Source organism: Tachysurus fulvidraco, chromosome 10 (genome assembly GCF_022655615.1).
Source record: "Tachysurus fulvidraco isolate hzauxx_2018 chromosome 10, HZAU_PFXX_2.0, whole genome shotgun sequence".
NCBI lineage: Eukaryota > Metazoa > Chordata > Actinopteri > Siluriformes > Bagridae > Tachysurus > Tachysurus fulvidraco.
The window spans coordinates 22,236,148-22,254,775 of NC_062527.1; the positions used below are offsets into that span (position 1 = coordinate 22,236,148).

At 36.9% G+C, this 18,628-nt stretch overlaps 1 protein-coding gene and 2 long non-coding RNA genes across 8 annotated transcripts in view; 2 read left to right on the top strand and 1 right to left on the bottom strand.

Annotated features, from left to right (window-relative positions):
* The first annotated feature begins 4,046 nt into the window (after nucleotides 1-4,046).
* Nucleotides 4,047-18,628, top strand: part of LOC113656605 — a 202,459-nt gene continuing 187,877 nt past the window's right edge. Inside the window, exons 1-2 of one of the 6 annotated variants that reach the window (XM_047819962.1) lie at nucleotides 4,053-4,603; nucleotides 6,256-6,339. In XM_047819962.1, coding sequence (XP_047675918.1) covers nucleotides 6,294-6,339 — 46 coding nt within the window. In that variant the 5' untranslated portion in view covers nucleotides 4,053-4,603; nucleotides 6,256-6,293. Of the gene's footprint in view, nucleotides 4,604-6,255; nucleotides 6,340-15,836; nucleotides 15,893-16,224; nucleotides 16,360-18,628 lie in introns of those variants that run through there. The other 5 variants (XM_047819963.1, XM_047819959.1, XM_047819964.1 and 2 more) reach the window with 5 other exon arrangements.
* LOC113656581 lies at nucleotides 8,365-11,136 on the top strand. Its single transcript, XR_003443929.2, has 5 exons — nucleotides 8,365-8,441; nucleotides 8,599-8,630; nucleotides 8,731-8,793; nucleotides 9,538-9,640; nucleotides 9,769-11,136. It is a non-coding gene; the product is annotated as an uncharacterized LOC113656581 (long non-coding RNA).
* Nucleotides 15,615-16,216, bottom strand: LOC125145785. Its single transcript, XR_007144220.1, has 2 exons — nucleotides 16,076-16,216; nucleotides 15,615-15,996 (listed from the first exon to the last, which is right to left on the bottom strand). It is a non-coding gene; the product is annotated as an uncharacterized LOC125145785 (long non-coding RNA).

An 18,628-nucleotide genomic window follows, 5' to 3' on the forward strand; every position in this document is an offset into this window, starting at 1 on the left:
ACTGGATCCGGTGGCAGCAGGTCTGCTCAATTAACTCTGTTGGTACCACATGCAGTGTCGCGACTGCTTTTATAACAAAAAGTAGCACATATTACAGCTGCACGATGGTTGAGATATAACATTATTCTTTTTGAAATGTCAAATGTCATTTTTGTACAACTCTTAACTCTGCCACACTTCTTCCCACATAGCGTAATGGGGAGCCTTATGATTGTGTGAGTGTGATTAATGAAGTTTGTTGCACAAGGCCTGATTTACAGGAGACACTGCTGACCAACCCTGATCTGCAATTATTTCTGGAAGGATCAGCATCCAGGATCTCAGAAACAGGTCAAAACTGTGTGGGGTTTGCAATAGTTACCCAGAACAAAATTGTACTTTAAGGTAAACTCCCATCATTACTCAGAAGAGGCAGAAGAACTTACTGCAATTGTAGAAGCCTGCAAATTGGCAGAGGGTAAGACTGTGTATACAGTACTAATAGCAAGCACGCCTTTGGCTGTTTTTTTAACTTCCTTGGGCAAACCCAACACACACCATTGCCTGATAGCTGACCTCTTGGATGCAATCCTACTTTCAAAGGCAATTGCAATATGTAAATGTGTAATAACGATCCTATTTCCATACGTAATGGAAAAGCTGATGCAGTTGCAAAGGCAGCAGCAAAGCTACCTGAGCAGAAACAAAACATAAACATCATGATTAAACTGTTTTCTTCTATCCTAAATCTCACTGAATTCCTAAATCACTAAGTGATCGTGACGAGACACAACGCTGGAGAAAGTTGGGAAGGGTCCAAAGGCAAGGTGTTTGGTATGTTGATATATGGTAAAGACCACGTGTCAAAAGGGGGATGTATAGTGAAATAATAAAAGACCTGGTACACTAAGGGATTCCAAAATTACTCTAAAAATTTTTTGATCAATGTTTAATCTGTAAGAAACACAATGCGGGAAGGGGATTGGAGGTGCATCCAGGCATCCCATTCCAGCCACAAGCACCATTCCAATACCTACAGATGGACTTTATTGAACTTATTCCAGGTATTTCCTAGTAATAGTCGACATGTTCTCTAAATGGGTAGAGGTTTTCCAGACAGCAAAACAAGACTCCACAGCAGTAGTAAAGGCACTGCTTACAGAAATCATACCCAGGTGGGGAATCCCTGAGCGCATCAGTAGTGACAATGGCACACCATTCCTAAATGAGGCGTTGACCAGAGTCGACCAGAGTTGACCAGTGAACTCATGGGTTTCCAACTAAAACTCATTGTGCTTATCACCAAAAGTGGAGGCGCAGTGGAGAGAAAGAATTGTACTCTAAAAAAATTAAATTGGCCAAATGCCATGAAGAGACTGGATTGCCACACTATCCATTCTACCTAATGCCCCTGTGTCTTCACCCACTGATGGCTGAAAGTTAGATGGCTAAAATGCTATTGAGGTTACAAGGATGGTTACAAGGATGGATTGCTGTTAAAAATTGCTGGTTAATTACTGCAGAAGAAGAAGAAATGATAAAAAAGGGAAAACACATTCAGCTTCAACATGTTCAGATTCAACAGATTCAGCTTAACACATTCTAGACAGGAAACATGACTCACATGACCTAACTCTGAACATAAACCACAAAAGACACACACAGCAGCTGGCGTTTATCTTTTCCCACTTCTCCAAAACGCCTCCAAATTTCCTAAATCTCTTTTCTTCTTAGACCACCAGGAAGTCCATTTTTGACCTGTGCTCAATATGTGCAGATGTTCTACAACAAACAAGTGTCAGGTGTCAAAATAATATATCTAGATATCTACAGTTAATAGACCTCTTTAAATCTAGTTCCATTTTAAATGTTATCTAATCATACAGTATAATGTTATATTATACAACACAAAAGTCATGATGCTGTAAATCACCATCAGCTTCAGCAGCATGAAATAACTAGTCATGAGGAGAATTATGTCACAGAAACACTTTCAGCTTCAACACATTCAGCTTCACCATGTTCAGCTTCAACAGATTCAGCTTAACACATTCAGATTCAACAGATTCAGCTTAACACGTTCAGCTTCAACAGATTCAGCTTAACATATTCTAGACAGGAAACATGACTCACATGACCTAACTCAGAACCTCAAACACAAAAGACACAAAGCAGCTGAGGTTTATCCTTTCCCACTCCTACAAAATGCCTCCAATTTCCGAAATCTGTTTCCTTCTTAGACCACCAGGAAGTCCATTTTTGACCTGGATTCATAGTATTGACCCTCGTACTGGACTAGATTCACGTGTGGAAACTTGAAAGTGCACGTTTTGTAATCTGCCTTTTGATTTAACAATAATATCTACAAGTATATCGATTGAAGATCATGTTTCATTTTATGACTGTCTTGTTGTTTTGTTTTTTACCAGTATCATGTTAAGCTTGATAAGCGCCTCCACAGAGACACTCCATTAACATCAGTGCATCATTTAATTTTCATTCAGTAGTGTGATGTTAATGTTCTGTTAGTCAACGGCAGTCATACTGTTTTAAAAAGTTTATTTGTTGGTTTTTGTCAGACGAGGCCTGAAGTGTGAATGAACAGTCCATAATCTGGTACAAGAAAAGACAGGGTTAAACAAGGCAGGCAAAAGCAAATGTAAATATGAATTTTGTTAAGAGCCCTTATCTAGTAAAGGTGATTTTATGCTTTCATGCAACTGCAACAGACTTAATCTGTAAATTGCATTGCATTTTATCTTATAGTGAGTGCATTTGCATTGTGACCTGTGTGCAATACATTTTCCCCTTGGGGATCACGGTTGATGGCGTGTGGGCATGCGCTCAGGACGGCAGTGGGGATACACTTATTTTCAGGGGTTTCAAAACAGTGTAACATAGATATCTACGAGTGTAACAGATATTGCATCATCGGGCAGGCGTGGCCTATTTGATAATCTGCAGATCATACTGTTACAACTTAAGATAACCTTTCCTCAAACGCGAGTGTTTCATATGACATTCATATAACCTAAAATACCTGTCCTGATCTCAGGTGCTTCGGGTCAAATTAAATTAAACACTGTTATAACTTCAGATACCCGTCCTGATCATTCCATGTTCACAATATTCTATTTAGTTATGGTACTCCCTCATGTCTGTTTCTTTTCTACAACATTAGAAGGATTCGGCCATTTTAGTCCACACAGGCTGCTCAAGTACTTGTTCAGTCTCTTGTCATTTCAAGACGGGATTACTGCAACACACTGCTGGCAGGTCTACCTATGAACACAATTTGTCCTCTGCAAATGATGTAAATGTAAATGTAACTGGTATGCCCATTTCACTTCAATAAGCTTACTGACTTCATATTAATTCTATAATGATTTCTATCACACAAGACAAATCTGCAGTTTAACCTTTTCCACAGCCCACTGCTTGTAAAGAAAACCTTTGTAATTATTCATAATTACATACTAAAATTAATTTACACAAAAATTTACACAAAAATAAGCTTCAGGGCTTACAGGATCTTCTGATGTACTATCTCCCAAACCATTACTTTTCTGAAGAGTGGAAAGAGTGATTGCAGTGGGCCTGATCAACCTCCTGTTCTTACCTTCCCTGTGAGTGGGAAACATATTCAGTTGCACAAAACTCCAAATAACAGTGTGTTTTATCCCTGTAGTCAAAATTTGTGAAGTTCAGGAGTGAGGATGTAACTGGTATAAATATTACTGTGACTGGATTTTTATTTTGAGTTGTTCTTTTCCCATATCTATATATTTCTGTATTAAAGATTTTTTTTCTCTTCTCAAATTATTTTTTTTTATATTAATGTTACACTTTGTACATTCAAGATAAAGTGATGAACTTCACAAAATTTTGTTTTTATCATTTTTGTTTAAATATGTAGAGGAACTTTTCTTTGAGTACTTGTTTGGGGAGGAAAGTGGATCACATTCAGGTGTTTCTCATCATACGATATGTGTTGGCCTCAGTTTCACTGCAGGAGCCTGGAGGACGCATGCATTCTGAGGTCCTTCCAGTAAAAACTGTGCGTATCAGAGTGGGAGGAGCCACTACCCCTTTTTAGCTGATGATTTCTCCATATTAACAGACTAAAAGTGCCAGATCTCATCGCTGTGTGGTTCTTGTGGGTGACGGTGTTTTTTCCAGACACGCTACATTAGGACTTGAACAGATTTCCAGTCCATCTACTGCAGGGTGCGGCGCTGATACTTTAACCGTGTTTCTGTAAAGAACATCTGGATTAAATAACATGCATTAGTGAAGTTTTTTATAGCTGGATTAACCGCAGTTTTACAAACCTGGACGGACACCGACATAAGAACAGATTTAATCTTTTTTTAACTTTATAATCCTCCGAATGTTCACACCAGACAACTGGACCAGACCTGAAGACCTTCCATCGGTATTCACTGTTTAATGTTGGAGATTCTACAGACAAGAAACTTCACAGAATCTTTAAGTGATCAGAATAAAATAAAGAGAAAGTAAAAGCTTCCTGCAGTCACGATGTTGCTGTAATATAACACTAGACAGATGACAGCAGGACTTTTCCTTTTTACTGAATCACAGGAAATGTTCTTCTGTCTCTGAGGTAAAAGCTGAGTTTTCAATTTTTCCCTCTCACGATTTTTGTTATTTCATTTGCTGTGTATTTTGCTGATTTCTGGAGATTTCTGTAGGAAAAAAACTTGACATTGTTTTGTAAAAGAAACGTAAGTGATGAAATATGATCAATATCAGTGTAATACTGAGACAGTTTAGTGTAATATGATCAATATCTGTGTAATGGAGGCATGTTGGCAGGATGTTAAACCTGGCCTTGAATGGAGTCAGGGCCGCTCTCATACACATGTGGAGCTGCTCATTAGTGAGACTGAAACAATATTTAGTTTAGATTATGTTCATTGTAGAGAAAGCTGCCTTGCAGTTGTATGTAGAGCCAAACATGTTCAGGATGTATAGGGCTACGTTCCTCAGACCTGGGAAAGCTGTATCAGGGATGCTGTCTTCAGATTTGAGTGGATATGTTTGTTCAAAACCTTTATGGTTTGTCTCATAATGGCGTTTCACATTGAAACATATCACACACTGGTTTAATGTGAAGTGGGAAGTGTGAACAGAAATTAGTCTGTCCTTTCTGGATTAAATGTTTTCTCTTCCACCTTTCTTTATTTGGAGAGTGCCATTTGTTCTTTATTCTCCCTTTCTCCATCTCACTCGTCTGTTTCTCTCCCTTTGTTTTCTACATGTATCGCTATCCTTCTTTCATGTGTAACTTTACTCTAATTCTCTCACATCTATCTTGCACGGTTGAGTTGCAGTGTTTACTTCAGGAATACACAGACTTGATCCGCCTGTTAGTGACCTACAGTATGTTCTAGACTCTGCACTGTGTGATAAACACAATCACTGATCCTTTATTCACACTGAGGGACCTTTTCTGTAAGAGCAGATCCTTTATTTCAGAGACACGATTACTTATTCAGTGGGGGGATTAATGTTAAGGTGATAAACATCCACATAATAGTGAATAAATATCACAAACTTCACAATTAACTCTGTACAATTTCATGTGTTTGTATAAAAGCTGATGATTTCCTTCTTTCTACATGAACGATTGTGTACACGTGTTATACTCAGTCACGTGTTCATATGTAAACTGAAAGGTAGATTTCTGTGTATAAAGTAAATCAGCAGAAATGGTGTAATGTAGTGATAGAGCAGGATTTTTAGCTCCTAGCATTGTTTAGTGAAGGCTGATTGGATTTAGTTCTCAGCAGTGAGTTCAGGTTGATTTTATGATGTAATGAGTCTCTTATTAATCTGATACTCAGTAAAAACACTAAAACTCGTATCCTGATCCCTGTACAGCGTTTAGCAGACGCTCTGATCCAGAACAACTAACATTTATCTCATCATGCAAATGAGCAGTTGAGGGTTAAGTGTCATGATCAAACATAAAGCAAAGGCAGCTTGACATTGCTGGGATATAAACCAATGACCATCTGATCAGTAGGCCATGTCTTACCCACTGAGGTCACACTATACAGGTCAACACAGTATATTTACAAGGATTTTTTTAATTCATTCTGAAAAATGAAACCAGTGAAATTAAGAGACATTTGTAAATATTTGGATTCACTGAAGAGTTAAACACATGCTAACTGCTATAGAAGTGTGTGTGACATCAGTCAGCTGTTCTGTAGCTTTTATTTATAACGTGTCTCTGTTTGTTTGTTTCAGAAAATCTGCCAACACTCCACAAGAGTCTTCCAGACATCATGTCCCTCCTTTATATTTCCATCTTATGGCTCTGTGCCTTTGTGGGTGAGTGACCAGGTTCTACAACACCAACAAGACAGAAGTGTCCTTCTATTGAATCAAATATCACAACAATGTTTTGTCAAATGTTACAAATCCTGTAGATTGTAATGTTTCTCCCACAGACAGTGCAGAATCTCTGGTTACTGTATCAGCTCAAGTGGGTTCCACAGTCATCCTGCCGTGTAAAGTGCCTGAAGAGTTCAAAAATACATCATTTATTAGGTGGCAGCTCAATAAAAACATTGTGTTTGAGAGAAGCAGTAATAATAATAGTTCAGGATCAGGATATAAAGGACGTGTGGATGTTCCTGTGGACGAGCTGCATAAAGGAAACTGTTCCCTGGGGATGAAGAATGTCAGATTTACTGATGACCAAATCTACAAATCCTTTATAATGGTGCATGTGGAAAAAAACACTGGGGAAATGAAAGAAATGAACAATGTTACACTCTCAGTCTATGGTGAGTAAACTGTTCAGTGTAAAATATTGACTAATTATAGAAGTCACAGTGTCTCAGATAACAGAGCTGGAAATAAGGAACAATAACAACATCTATTATAGAGAGGAATCAATACTTTATTTAGAGTTAACAGATGATGTGTTAGAAAAATACACAAATACAGACATAAATAAGACACAGACAATATTTTATTTGTAGAAAGTTTGTCAGAAAGGGTCAGAGGTCATCTGGGTGAGATTAGAGATGTTCATCAGGACTGAGATCCTGCAGCAACAATTAAAAAACTTTTACTTTCATGTGGACAAGAACAAGTGATCAGATATGAAGCTCACAGGACAACAAAAACAATCAGTTTCTGTAATAGAAATAAAAATATAAAGTTCCTAACATCAGATCATTTCCTAAAAGGTTTTTCTGTGTCTCTGAAGCTCTTCAGATATCAGCTCCAGTGGGTTCCACAGTTGTCCTGCCGTGTGATTGGAGTCATCTGTCCAACAAAACAGCTAATGTTACGTGGTTTATCGATACTGAGACTGTGTTTAAGCGAAAAGGTAACAATTCACATCAGGGTGAAGGATATAAGGGTCGTGTGGACGTTCCTGAGGACGAGCTGCTTAAAGGAAAATGTTCCCTGGTGATGAAGAACATCAATGTTAATGATACAGGAATCTACAGCAGCTCCATTTTAATTACAGACACACAGGAACCTGTCTTGGTCCAGAAGGTTAAACTGTCAGTTTTTGGTAAGTGGATTAATCTCAGACGATACTGAGTACGACACATATCAGTACACAAAGTTTAAAATGTCTGGAAAGTTACTGAGTGACTTGAGCAGCATGTTTCCTGTAGATGTCAGTGTTTTTCAGTCCTGGTTGAGAGAGAACTACACAGTTTAATGTTCCCACAGATCATTCTAAAGCTTTTCATGGCTGTGTTAGACTGAGTGAGGAGAACACACACCTCCTGTCCTGTATTTCACTACTGTTTCAGCACACACTCAGTCACTTCCTCTCAATAATCAACACTCAATCCTCATCTAAGAGCCTTGTGATCTGATAAAGTACTGAAATGGTTCTTAACCAATAACTCTGATCTGACATTGATAAAATATCTTCACTTTCTATTTCCAGTTGATTAAAACATTATAATTGTAGAATAAATGAAAGTGACCCAGTGTTTGTGATCCTTTCCCTCTGAACAGGGTTTCATGGAAAAAGCAGTACATTAGGAGGGAAAAAGGAACCTGGTTAGATTTTAATGACATGACAAGGGGGTGTGTCTAAAGTACAGGGCTTTTCTTAATCTGGTGTGAGCTCCAGTTCAAAACATCTCTTATTGTTCCTGGATAAACTTTAATAAAACACTTCATATTAATATAGCAGCGCAATACTGATTATTATTTAAGGATCAGTGATGAGATCATCTGCATGTATGGCTGAAAAACACTGAACAGTATCAGTAAATGTAGTCTGATGTTTCATAGATTTTCTTCAAGGACACTGTGTGTTTTAGAGGGCAGTGTTATTGTGACTCTTTCTTCATCAGAGATGAACTGGATTATTTTATATGTTGGGATCATTATCATCATCATCATCATCTTCATCATCTTCGTCTGTGTGTCTGTGTACTACAGCAGGGTGAAAGGTAAAACTGGATAAAATTTTAGGTTTAATGTCTGAAAGAAACATAGAGAATTTTTGTGGTAATTGTGTTTAACATGTGTGTAAATTTATTGTCTAATTATAATTTTTAAATATTTATCTTATGTTTCTGAAAACGATAAATCATCATCTATCATCAGCTCTCAGATGTGCCTCGAACTCCACTGAAAAGGTACAAAATAAAATAATAATAATAATAATAATAATAATAATAATAATAATAATAATAATAATAATAATAATAAAATTTTAACCACTTTTTTGTTGTTAAGGTGGAGAGTTTACAGAAACATGGCAACCCTCCCTGCCTACTTTGGGTCACTGTCATTTTAAAGGTACATTAGACAAGATCAGAAACTTCGGTCAGAAGAAGCCTCAAAGTTTTCTTTTAAACTTTATACTTCTGGACATTCTGTGGTACTTTATTTTCTGTGTTATTTTTATTTCCTTTTCATGGAGCAGTTATTTTGAGCACAGAGAATGATCTTGATGTGCAGGTGAAAGTTCAGACTGAGATGGAGGGAAGGGGCTTCGTGGGATTTCTATAAATGACTGAGACGAAGTTCAAACACAAACAAACCTGTTTCAGTCACATAATACACTCGTGTTGAGGTCATGACTTACATCAGTATTATTTATTCACTATTTTCCAGGTTCTATGTGTTAGGAACAAAGAGAAAAAACTGGACTTTTACATTAAAGTAAAAACTTTGTCCTGTTTTTTTCAGTCACCATCACACACTCAGTCTGAAGTGTTCTGACTCTTACACTAATATTATTTATTTATAGGAATTATTATCAGTTCTAATAATAATATTTAGAATTCATTGAATTTATAGAATTTATAGAATTTATTAACAATTCTAATAATATAATCTAATATGAAGCCACAATAATAAGCCAAGTGTTTAAGGGGATTAAATTAGAAATGTGACAAGAAAAGTGTGAAATATTGTAATAAATGTAAGTGAACAGAATTCAGTAAACAGAACAGTGCAGTTAATGTCAAAGTTTAGACAATAAACAGAAAAAAAACTGTTCAGTGTTTCCTCATCATCTGAATCCGAATCTCTCTACAGGATGGAAACACACATCATCACAGTGTTCAGTACAACACAACGTCCGACAGTGTGATGTACACAACAGTCAACACACAAACACAGAGTTAATGACCAACACAAGGTGGCACCAATTATTTATTTCTTTATTTTCTGTTTTATATCTCTTTTCTATAGAGATGAACTTTGGCATTTTTTACATGGTATAAAGTTGTTTTTTTCACCACCTTCTCCTCCCCTTTCCTCTCTCAGATGGTCTGCTCTGATCTCATCATGGATTTCAGATCATCTTAAACTTCATCCCTGAGTCACAGCTGATGTTCATCTCTGGAGCTTCATCACCATGTCAGGATCTTCTGATTTACTGCAGAACTCTCAGTTCACACATCATGGACCATCAGTTACTCTTCTATCTAACCTGACTTGGTCTTTGTCATGTGATGTTACACTAAATAATGAACTGAGAACAGCTTTAATTTTTACATTTACATTTCTACACGTAAATCTTAATATTACTATTTTTATAAGATTTTATCCTCATCAAGACAAAAAAGAAAAACCCTACAAGGAATTAAATATCAAAACGAACAATTACAATAGGAACATAAAATAAATAAGTAAAATAAAAAATATAAAATAAAGATTACATAATAATAAACTTCAATTAGATAATATTTTGATAATACAGTAATAACTGCAGCAATTCAGTGTTCTTTAAACTTGTTTTTCTCCAAAGTTATTCTGCTGTAAAGTCCACTTGATCGCAGAAGTGTAGAAAGTTAGTCCAGATTTTATAAAAGTAATTTAACTTCCCTTTGATAGCAAATGTCAGTTTTTCCAAAGCAAGGTTTAAGGACATTTCCTTGATCCATTGGTTAGAAAAATGTCTTTGAGTGTCTTTCCACTTTAATGCAATGACACGTTTGGCCTGTAGAAAACTAAAGTCTATTAGTTTACGTTTTCTTGCATTTACGACCAGATTTATTGGGTATAGATGGAATACATACAGTTTTAGTTTAAGAGGAACATTATCTCCAATTAACTGACCGATCATAGTAAGAATTTCCTTCCAAAATGTTTGAAGCTCTTTACAGTCCCATACACAGTGGGAAAGTTTACCAACTTCATCTTTGCACTTTGTACAGTTGTCAGGGATATTGGGATTGAACCTATTTGATTTTACAAGAGTAATGTACTGTATGTCCTTAAAAGCTATTTGTATTGCAGTAGTTTGCACCTTGTGTTAATGCTCTGGGTTTGAGCAAACAGACGATTCTTCCCATTCTTCTTTCGAAATATCTTCCTGCAGATCATTTTTCCATGCTGCCAAGTAAGATAAAGAATTATCTTTTGATCCCTCTAAGAGTATGTTATAAAACAATGATAAATTGACCCTAGCATTTGGCAGTGGCAGCTTGGTGGAGCTGGGGTTCGAACCCATGACCTTCCGATTAGTAGCCCTACACCTTAACCACTGTGCTTCCACATCCCACAGTCCCATACACAGTGGGAAAGTTTACCAACTTCATCTTTGCACTTTGTACAGTTGTCAGGGATATTGAGATTGAACCTATTTAAGTTTACATGAGTACTGTACTGTATGTTTGAGAAAATAGTATTAAAATGTTTTAAAGTATTAAACTGTGGTTTTCTGTGACTGACAATAAGGGTTCTGAGCAGGTTTTCTTTTGAGAGTTTACAAAGCTCCTGACCTGCAGATATTTAAAGTAGTGTTTCTGAAGGAGACCATATTTTCTCACTAGTTGTTGAAATGACATGATATACCTTCTTCATATAAATCTTTTACTTGGAAAATTCCTTTATATGTCAAGTTTTTAAATCCCATATAAGCTTCTGCCAGGTGTGGGAAAATAATTTTAAGTCATTGTTTTATTTCCTTTTCGTTCTAGCATATTTTTATGGATCATGTAGAAGCCAACTCCATTAGACTTGTGGTTCCTGTATCTCATTAAAAGGAAAGGACAGGGGCAATGTATCTCAGGGTATCATCTGTCTCTTTGTACCATTTGTCCCGTTGTTTAAGGTGGCCATTTGATTCAAGGTCTGAGTCAAGAAGGAATGCCAAGCATTAGAGGTGAACTCATTCCTATTATAATGAAGGGGTCTGAGAAAGATTGTTATGTGAATGGGATTAAGGGTGGTTGAAATTCCAGGATCTGGTGTGGGGGCTGTTACATCCTTTCATGCATGGATTGTCACCAGAGTGTTTTGTCTCTATCTGATGGGACTGCTCCCTAAAATGTGTATAATTACAATGTATTACAACTTTAAATCAGACATGATGACTGCAGCGCCCGTGCCAGTACGCTCTGACTTTCAGACTCGTTTCATCGTGTATTTATAATAAAGACTACTGCACAAGGATATCCAAGTCTCCTGGTCTTCTATGGAAAACTTTTATTACCCCAGATTGGTGAAAATCATGGCAATGTAATTCTTTCACCTAAATATTCATGAGCCAACAGATATTGTATTTTTAAGAAAAGGATTTTTGTTATTTTTTTAAGTGTTTTAATTGGGGAAGAATAAATATACGTTGATGGTTTTTATTATTCCAAATAAATCTAGTAAATATTTTCTTGAGTGTGGGAAAAATGTTGCAGTTAGTGGAAGTGGGATTGACTGGAAAAACTTAGAATTGACATTTTTATAATATTAATGCGTCCTATCATAAAAATCAGTAGTGTATTCCATCTCTTGAGTGAGTCTGTGACTTTCTTTACTAATGGGTCATAATTAGTTGAAACATTTTCATCACTGGAGTCACCTTAAATCCTAAATATGTAAATCCTTCTGGACCATTTTCAAACTGCATATGGTACACAGGGTTTCTCCTTTCATCTCCATTTAAAAAACAATAGGGCGCTTTAATTGTTATTAATTTCATAACCTGAAAATGCTTCAAACTCTATTAGGATAATGTGAAGTGCCCAGATAGAAGTCTCTAGTTTTGTAAGAAATACTACTGTCATCTGCAAACAAAAATAGATGATGTCCCTTTTCACCTACTGTTATACCTTTCATTTCTGGACTATTGGAATATCTGGAATTGCCATGGCAAGTGTCTGGGCACCGGCTTGGGCTATTCAGGTGGATTATGTGGAGCAGCATGTGGTAGAACAGAGGAGGAGGAGGAGGAAAGGCAAAGAATGTAGACGTATGAAGATGCCCCACCAGTGCTAGTATATCAACAGCTATGTGTGACAGCAGATGAAAGAAAGCTTGTGCTGGGTCGAGATGATCGTGTTTACAGGAATAAATGAGGCACAAAGGCAGAAGCTGCAACAGTAAACTCTACAAAAATAATGAATAAATGAATTAATACTTACACATGATAAAATATCCAGAATAGTGGAATGGATCAGAAAGGTTGTGCACAGGTCAGAAAGTTGGGGAAAGACCCTAGGGAGTGTTTTTATATAAAAATATATATAATATATAGGAGAAAATATATATAATATATAATATTTATGTCTTTTGTGACACAAGTTCTTTCTGAAGTGTATCTAAGTGGAATCTGGGTCGAGGCAGTCTGTAAGTTATTACACCTCATTTCCTGTCTACATGCGTGTGAAGGTTTACTGGCTATACCTATGGTCTGAACGAAAGAGCAGTGTGTGTGTGTGTGTGTGTGTGTGTGTGTGTGTGTGTGTGTGTGTGTGTGTGTGTGTGTGTGTGTGTGTGTGTGTGTGTGTGTGTGTGTGTGTGTGTGTGTGTGTGTGTGTGTGTGTGTGGTGAGGGAGATCACAGTGATACTGAACTCTCCACATGTCTGTCTTTATCTCATCAGACAGTTGTGAGTTCACACTCGGACACTGCACAGCTGCAACTCTCAGGCCCTTGAACAACACCCATAATCCTCTCTGCCCCAGGGCCCTGCGCTCTGACACCACTTACAACAGAGCTGGAATACAGTATGTGAGGAAATTAATCACAACTCACTGTACATATATGTGGTGATACTTCTTCTTCTTGTATTATTATTATTATTATTATTATTATTATTATTATTATTATTATTATTATTATTATTATTATTAATATTAATATTAGTATTAGTATTATTATACACAGCTCATATAGGGAATCAGCATCCTACCACCCACTGCGCACTCTGTGCACCCTGTACTCTAGTGTCTAGTGTGTGAATGAACAATAAAAGTCTTATTTCTGGGTAAGTTGATTTAATCTCCTCATTTACTACCACCACAGCGCCGTCTAGTGGACGGATTAATGTGCATGTCACGTGCATTTAAGGTATCATTTAATAATCACCTCAGGTTTATGTTACCTCACTAAATTAGTTTATATTAATGATCACCTCAGGTTTACATTACCTAACTAACTTAGTTTATATTAATAATCACCTCAGGTTTATGTTACCTCACTAACTTAGTTTATAGTAATAATCACCTCAGGTTATGTTACCTCACTAACAATAGATTATATTAATAATCACCTCAGGTTTATATTACCTCACTAACTCAGTTTATATTAATAATCACCAGATTTATGTTACCTCAATAAGTTAGTTTATATTAATGATCACTTCAGGTTTACGTTACCTCACTTACTTCGTTTATATTAATAACCAACTCAGGTTTATGTTACCTCACTAACTTAGTTTATGTTAATAATCACCTCAGAGTTACGTTACCTCACCAGCTTCGTTTATATTAATAATCACCTCAGGTTTATATTAACTCACTAAATTAGTTTATATTAATGATCACCTCAGATTTACATTACCTCACTAACAATAGATTATATTAATGATCACTTCAGGTTTACGTTACCTCACTAACTTAGTTTACATTAATAATCACCTCAGGTTTACGTTTCCTCACTAACTTCATTTTTATTAATAACCAACTCTGGTTTATGTTACCTCACTAACTTAGTTTATATTAATAATCACCTCGGATTTACATTACCTCACTAACAAAAGATTATATTAATAATCACCTCAGGTTTATATTACCTCACTAACTTAGTTTATATTAATAATCACCTCAGGTTTATATTACCTCACTGACTTAGTTTATATTAATAATCACCTCAGGTTTATATTACCTCACTGACTTAGTTTATATTAATGATCACCTCAGGCTTACGTTACCTCACTAACTTATTGATCACCTCAGGTTACGTTACCTCACTAACTGAAGTATTGTGGTGATTAGTTTAAAGTTTAACACTTGCAGGGTTCTCAAGTATCATTGAGTCTGACAGTCCCTCATTTCGGTCTTTTGTCACGTTCTCCCGCCACACATCGTATTTCTCAAGCAGAAAAACTTCTTGACTATTTATGGTTATATATGGTTGAAATGACACTAAATGCTTCTTGACTTGAAATGCATTCCTACAGTTTTTAGTACTTTAATGTGTGTGTGGTCTCATGCATTCCTACAGTTTATTTTCTTGTGTTTGCTACTTTTAGTGTTCTTTAACTGGTTAAAGTATCTGATATATACTGTACTTAAGTATCAAAAGTAATTTTCTGATATTTAATGTACTTAAGTATTTGAAGTAAAAGTAAAAAGTAAAATTTCGGTAGGCATAAGAGGCACCTCATCTGGTAGGAAGAATCTTTCATTCCAATGTACAGAAACATTTCTTGCAAATACGGCCACTGGTGTATAACGTTGTCTTCTTCACCCTGTTGACCACTATTGTCGGGGTGGTCGTCTATGACAGGGGAGGCCAACCCGCTGCTCCCGAGCCGCATGCGGCTCTTTGCCCGGGTTCATGCGGCTCCTACATTCAAATCGAGGTTTGTATTTGTGTCTTTTTAATAAGCGTGTTCGCTTCCCTGCTGTTCTTACCTTCCCTGTGAGTGGGAAACATTCTGTTGCACACAATTCCAAATAACAGTTGGTCTGAGTCCAGTGTGTTTTATCCTGTAGTCAAAATTTTTGAAGTTCGGGGACGATATAACTGGTATATATATTACTGTGGCTGGATTTTTGTTTTGAGTTTTACTTTTCTCTTATTTCTGTATTTCTGTAATAAAGTTTTTTCCTTTTCTTTTTTTAGATTAATGTTACACTTTGTACATTCAAGATAAAGTGATGAACTTCACAAAATTTTGTTTTTATCATTTTTGTTTAAATATACAAAAATGTAGAGCAACTTTTCTTTGAGCACTTGTTTGGGGAGTAAGTGACGTCAGCGTGGCACAGCGGGGGTTTCTCATCATACGATATGTGTTGGCCTCAGTTTCACTGCACGAGGCTGGTGGACGAATGTAAAAACTGTGTGTATCAGAGTGGGAACAGCCGCTTCCCCGTTCGATCTGATGATTTCTCCATATTAACAGATTAAAAGTGCCAGATCTCATCGCGGTGTGGTTCTTGTGGGTGACGGTGTTTGTTCCAGTCAGGCTACATTAGGACTTGTTAGGATCAGATTTCCAGTCCATCCACTGCAGGGTCCGGCGCTGATACTTTAACCGTGTTTCTGTAAAGAACATCTGGATTAAATAACATGCATTAGTGAAATTTTTTTTTATAGCTGGATTAACCGCAGTTTTACAAACCTGGACGGACACCGACATAAGAACAGATTTAATTGTTTTTTAACTTTGTAATCCTCCGAATGTTCACACCAGACAACTGGACCAGACCTGAAGACCTTCCGTCTGTAGTCACTGTTTAATGTTGGAAATTCTACAGACAAGAAACTTCACAGAATCTTTAAATGATCAGACTAAACTAAAGAGAAAGTAAAAGCTTCCTGCAGTCACGATGTTGCTGTAATATAACACTAAACAGATGGCAGCAGGATTTAAATTCAGACTGGAAATGTTCTTCTGTCTCTGAGGTAAAGCTGAGTTTTTAATTCTTCTCTCTTACTATTTTTGTTATTAATGGTGCTTGCAAAGCAACATTATTGTTATCTTGTATACTGAGATATTGTTCTAACGGACAAAAAACTTTGGCACGTAACTTGTCCCACAGCTTTTGTCCTAGACCCATGAATGAGGTGTCAAATTGACCGGCTTATTGAGGAGAGGTGTGCTATGACTTTTTTAAGCGATCCAACAAACAAAAAAGAGGCCAAAAAATCCCTTAGACTTGAATGGGAAATCCCTAAAATTCCTCTAATCTCTTTCACTCTCTCTCTCACGCACACACACACACACACACACACACACACACACGCACAAACACACACACACAAGCAGCCAGCCTTAGGTGCTGGAAGCCCGGCCAAATCTGTTGCCTCTCCCTCGCTCCGGTTCTCTCACCTCTGTACGGAACCCTGCGCTCCAGCAGGCCCTGAGCACCCACACTTAAGCACACCCCGACTGACAACGGCATGAGACACTTGAAAGCGTAGACAAAGAAGCCTGGCCCCTGGGATAACCACCCATTCATTTTGCATTGACTCCTGGTACAACTACCTATACTTTAACAAGGCAACTCCTGGTATAACCAGCTATGCTTTAAAATGGCTACCCCTGGTATAACCAAGTGTTATTTATTATTTATTTTTATTTTTTTGGCTTCTCTTCTGTGTTCTCCTAGTGACTATAGATGTAAGGGAGACTCTCAATACATGTAACTATCAACTCCACACTAACAATCCAATGATTCCAAAAGTATTGGCCCCCAGTCCGATGAGGGGAACTGATGTCACGTGTAGCCCCGCCCCCAAAATAAGCGAGATCAAAAATTTAGCACAACATGGACATGTGACATATCAAAATACTCAGCACGATGAGGGAAACTTGCCACGTGCAAGCACCATTCACATTTTCTTCAGGAAATGTACATTCTAGTTTCATTTGTATTTTGCAGATTTCTGGAGATTTCTGTTGGAAAAAACTTGCCATTGTATTGCAAAGAAACATAAGTGTTGAAATATGATCAATATCAGTGTAATACTGAGACAGTTTAGTGAAATATGATCAATATCAGTGTAATATTGAGACAGTTTAGTGTATTATGATCAATATCAGTGTAATACTGAGACAGTTTAATGTAATATGATCAATATCAGTGTAATACTGAGACAGTTTAGTGTAATATGATCAATATCAGTGTAATACTGAGACAGTTTGATTTTCAAGAACTTTACGTAAGCTTTAAATTTTCTACTTCAATATCCCAAGATTTGAATAAACAATGCTGCACTACTTAAGATGTGGTCTGGAATAAAAGATCCCCATTTAAATTCTATTTCCAGTGACATCACTAACTCATATTGTGGGTTACATTTATCTAAATCTGTGGTCTGTTCTGTCAGTAGTTTAATGTTCTAGACCAGAGGTATTCAACTAAATTTAAAAGAGGTCCAGTAAGAGAAAATTTCTTGAAGCAAAGGTCCTGAAGATCATAATGTCTAACTAGTTATTGTGATATCTATTTATGTAGCCTAGTAGTTGTCTCAACATCTGGAAGCAATCAATACCTGACTGTCCTGTAGTGTCTGGTACAGGTCATTTAGATTTCATGCCCAAGGCACCCTAAACTTCGGCATCTAATCTCCAATCAACCGATGAGCAACCCAGTTTTACACACACAACTGGCTCCAGAATGACTGGAGCCTACACAAAGACCAGATAACCCCAAGTCAAACAATGAGACATTCCTTTTACTAATAAAACAAGTAGATAAGCTACTCTAAGATTCTTATTCTCATAACCCTGTTGTAATGTGTTTCTTCTGTTAAGGCTTGCCTGACTTAAAATTATTTGATCCTTACTTTCCTGACAGGGGCGTATTTTATTCATGTGTCAGAACACAACACTGTATTAACATCAGTTACACTTTGATTACTAATCTGTGTATGTAATGTACCGCTTCCTTTATACCGTCATTCCCTTTCATGTTTAGTATCCAAATGAACACAATGTTATTGGTTACTCATTTTTCAAACAATGCTGTAATTTATTTGAGCACTAAAGGCGCCATACCGTCTTAATACACCTTGGATAAAACTTTAAAGTCATCTAAAAGTTTGATAGCTAAACCACGCCCACAGACACCTGAAAAGGGAGTTTTTCCCTCCGAAATCTCAGGCCGTAGTATTGGCCATCTCCCCAAAATGGGTGGAGTTCGCGACCTTTAAATTGTCACAAACACCA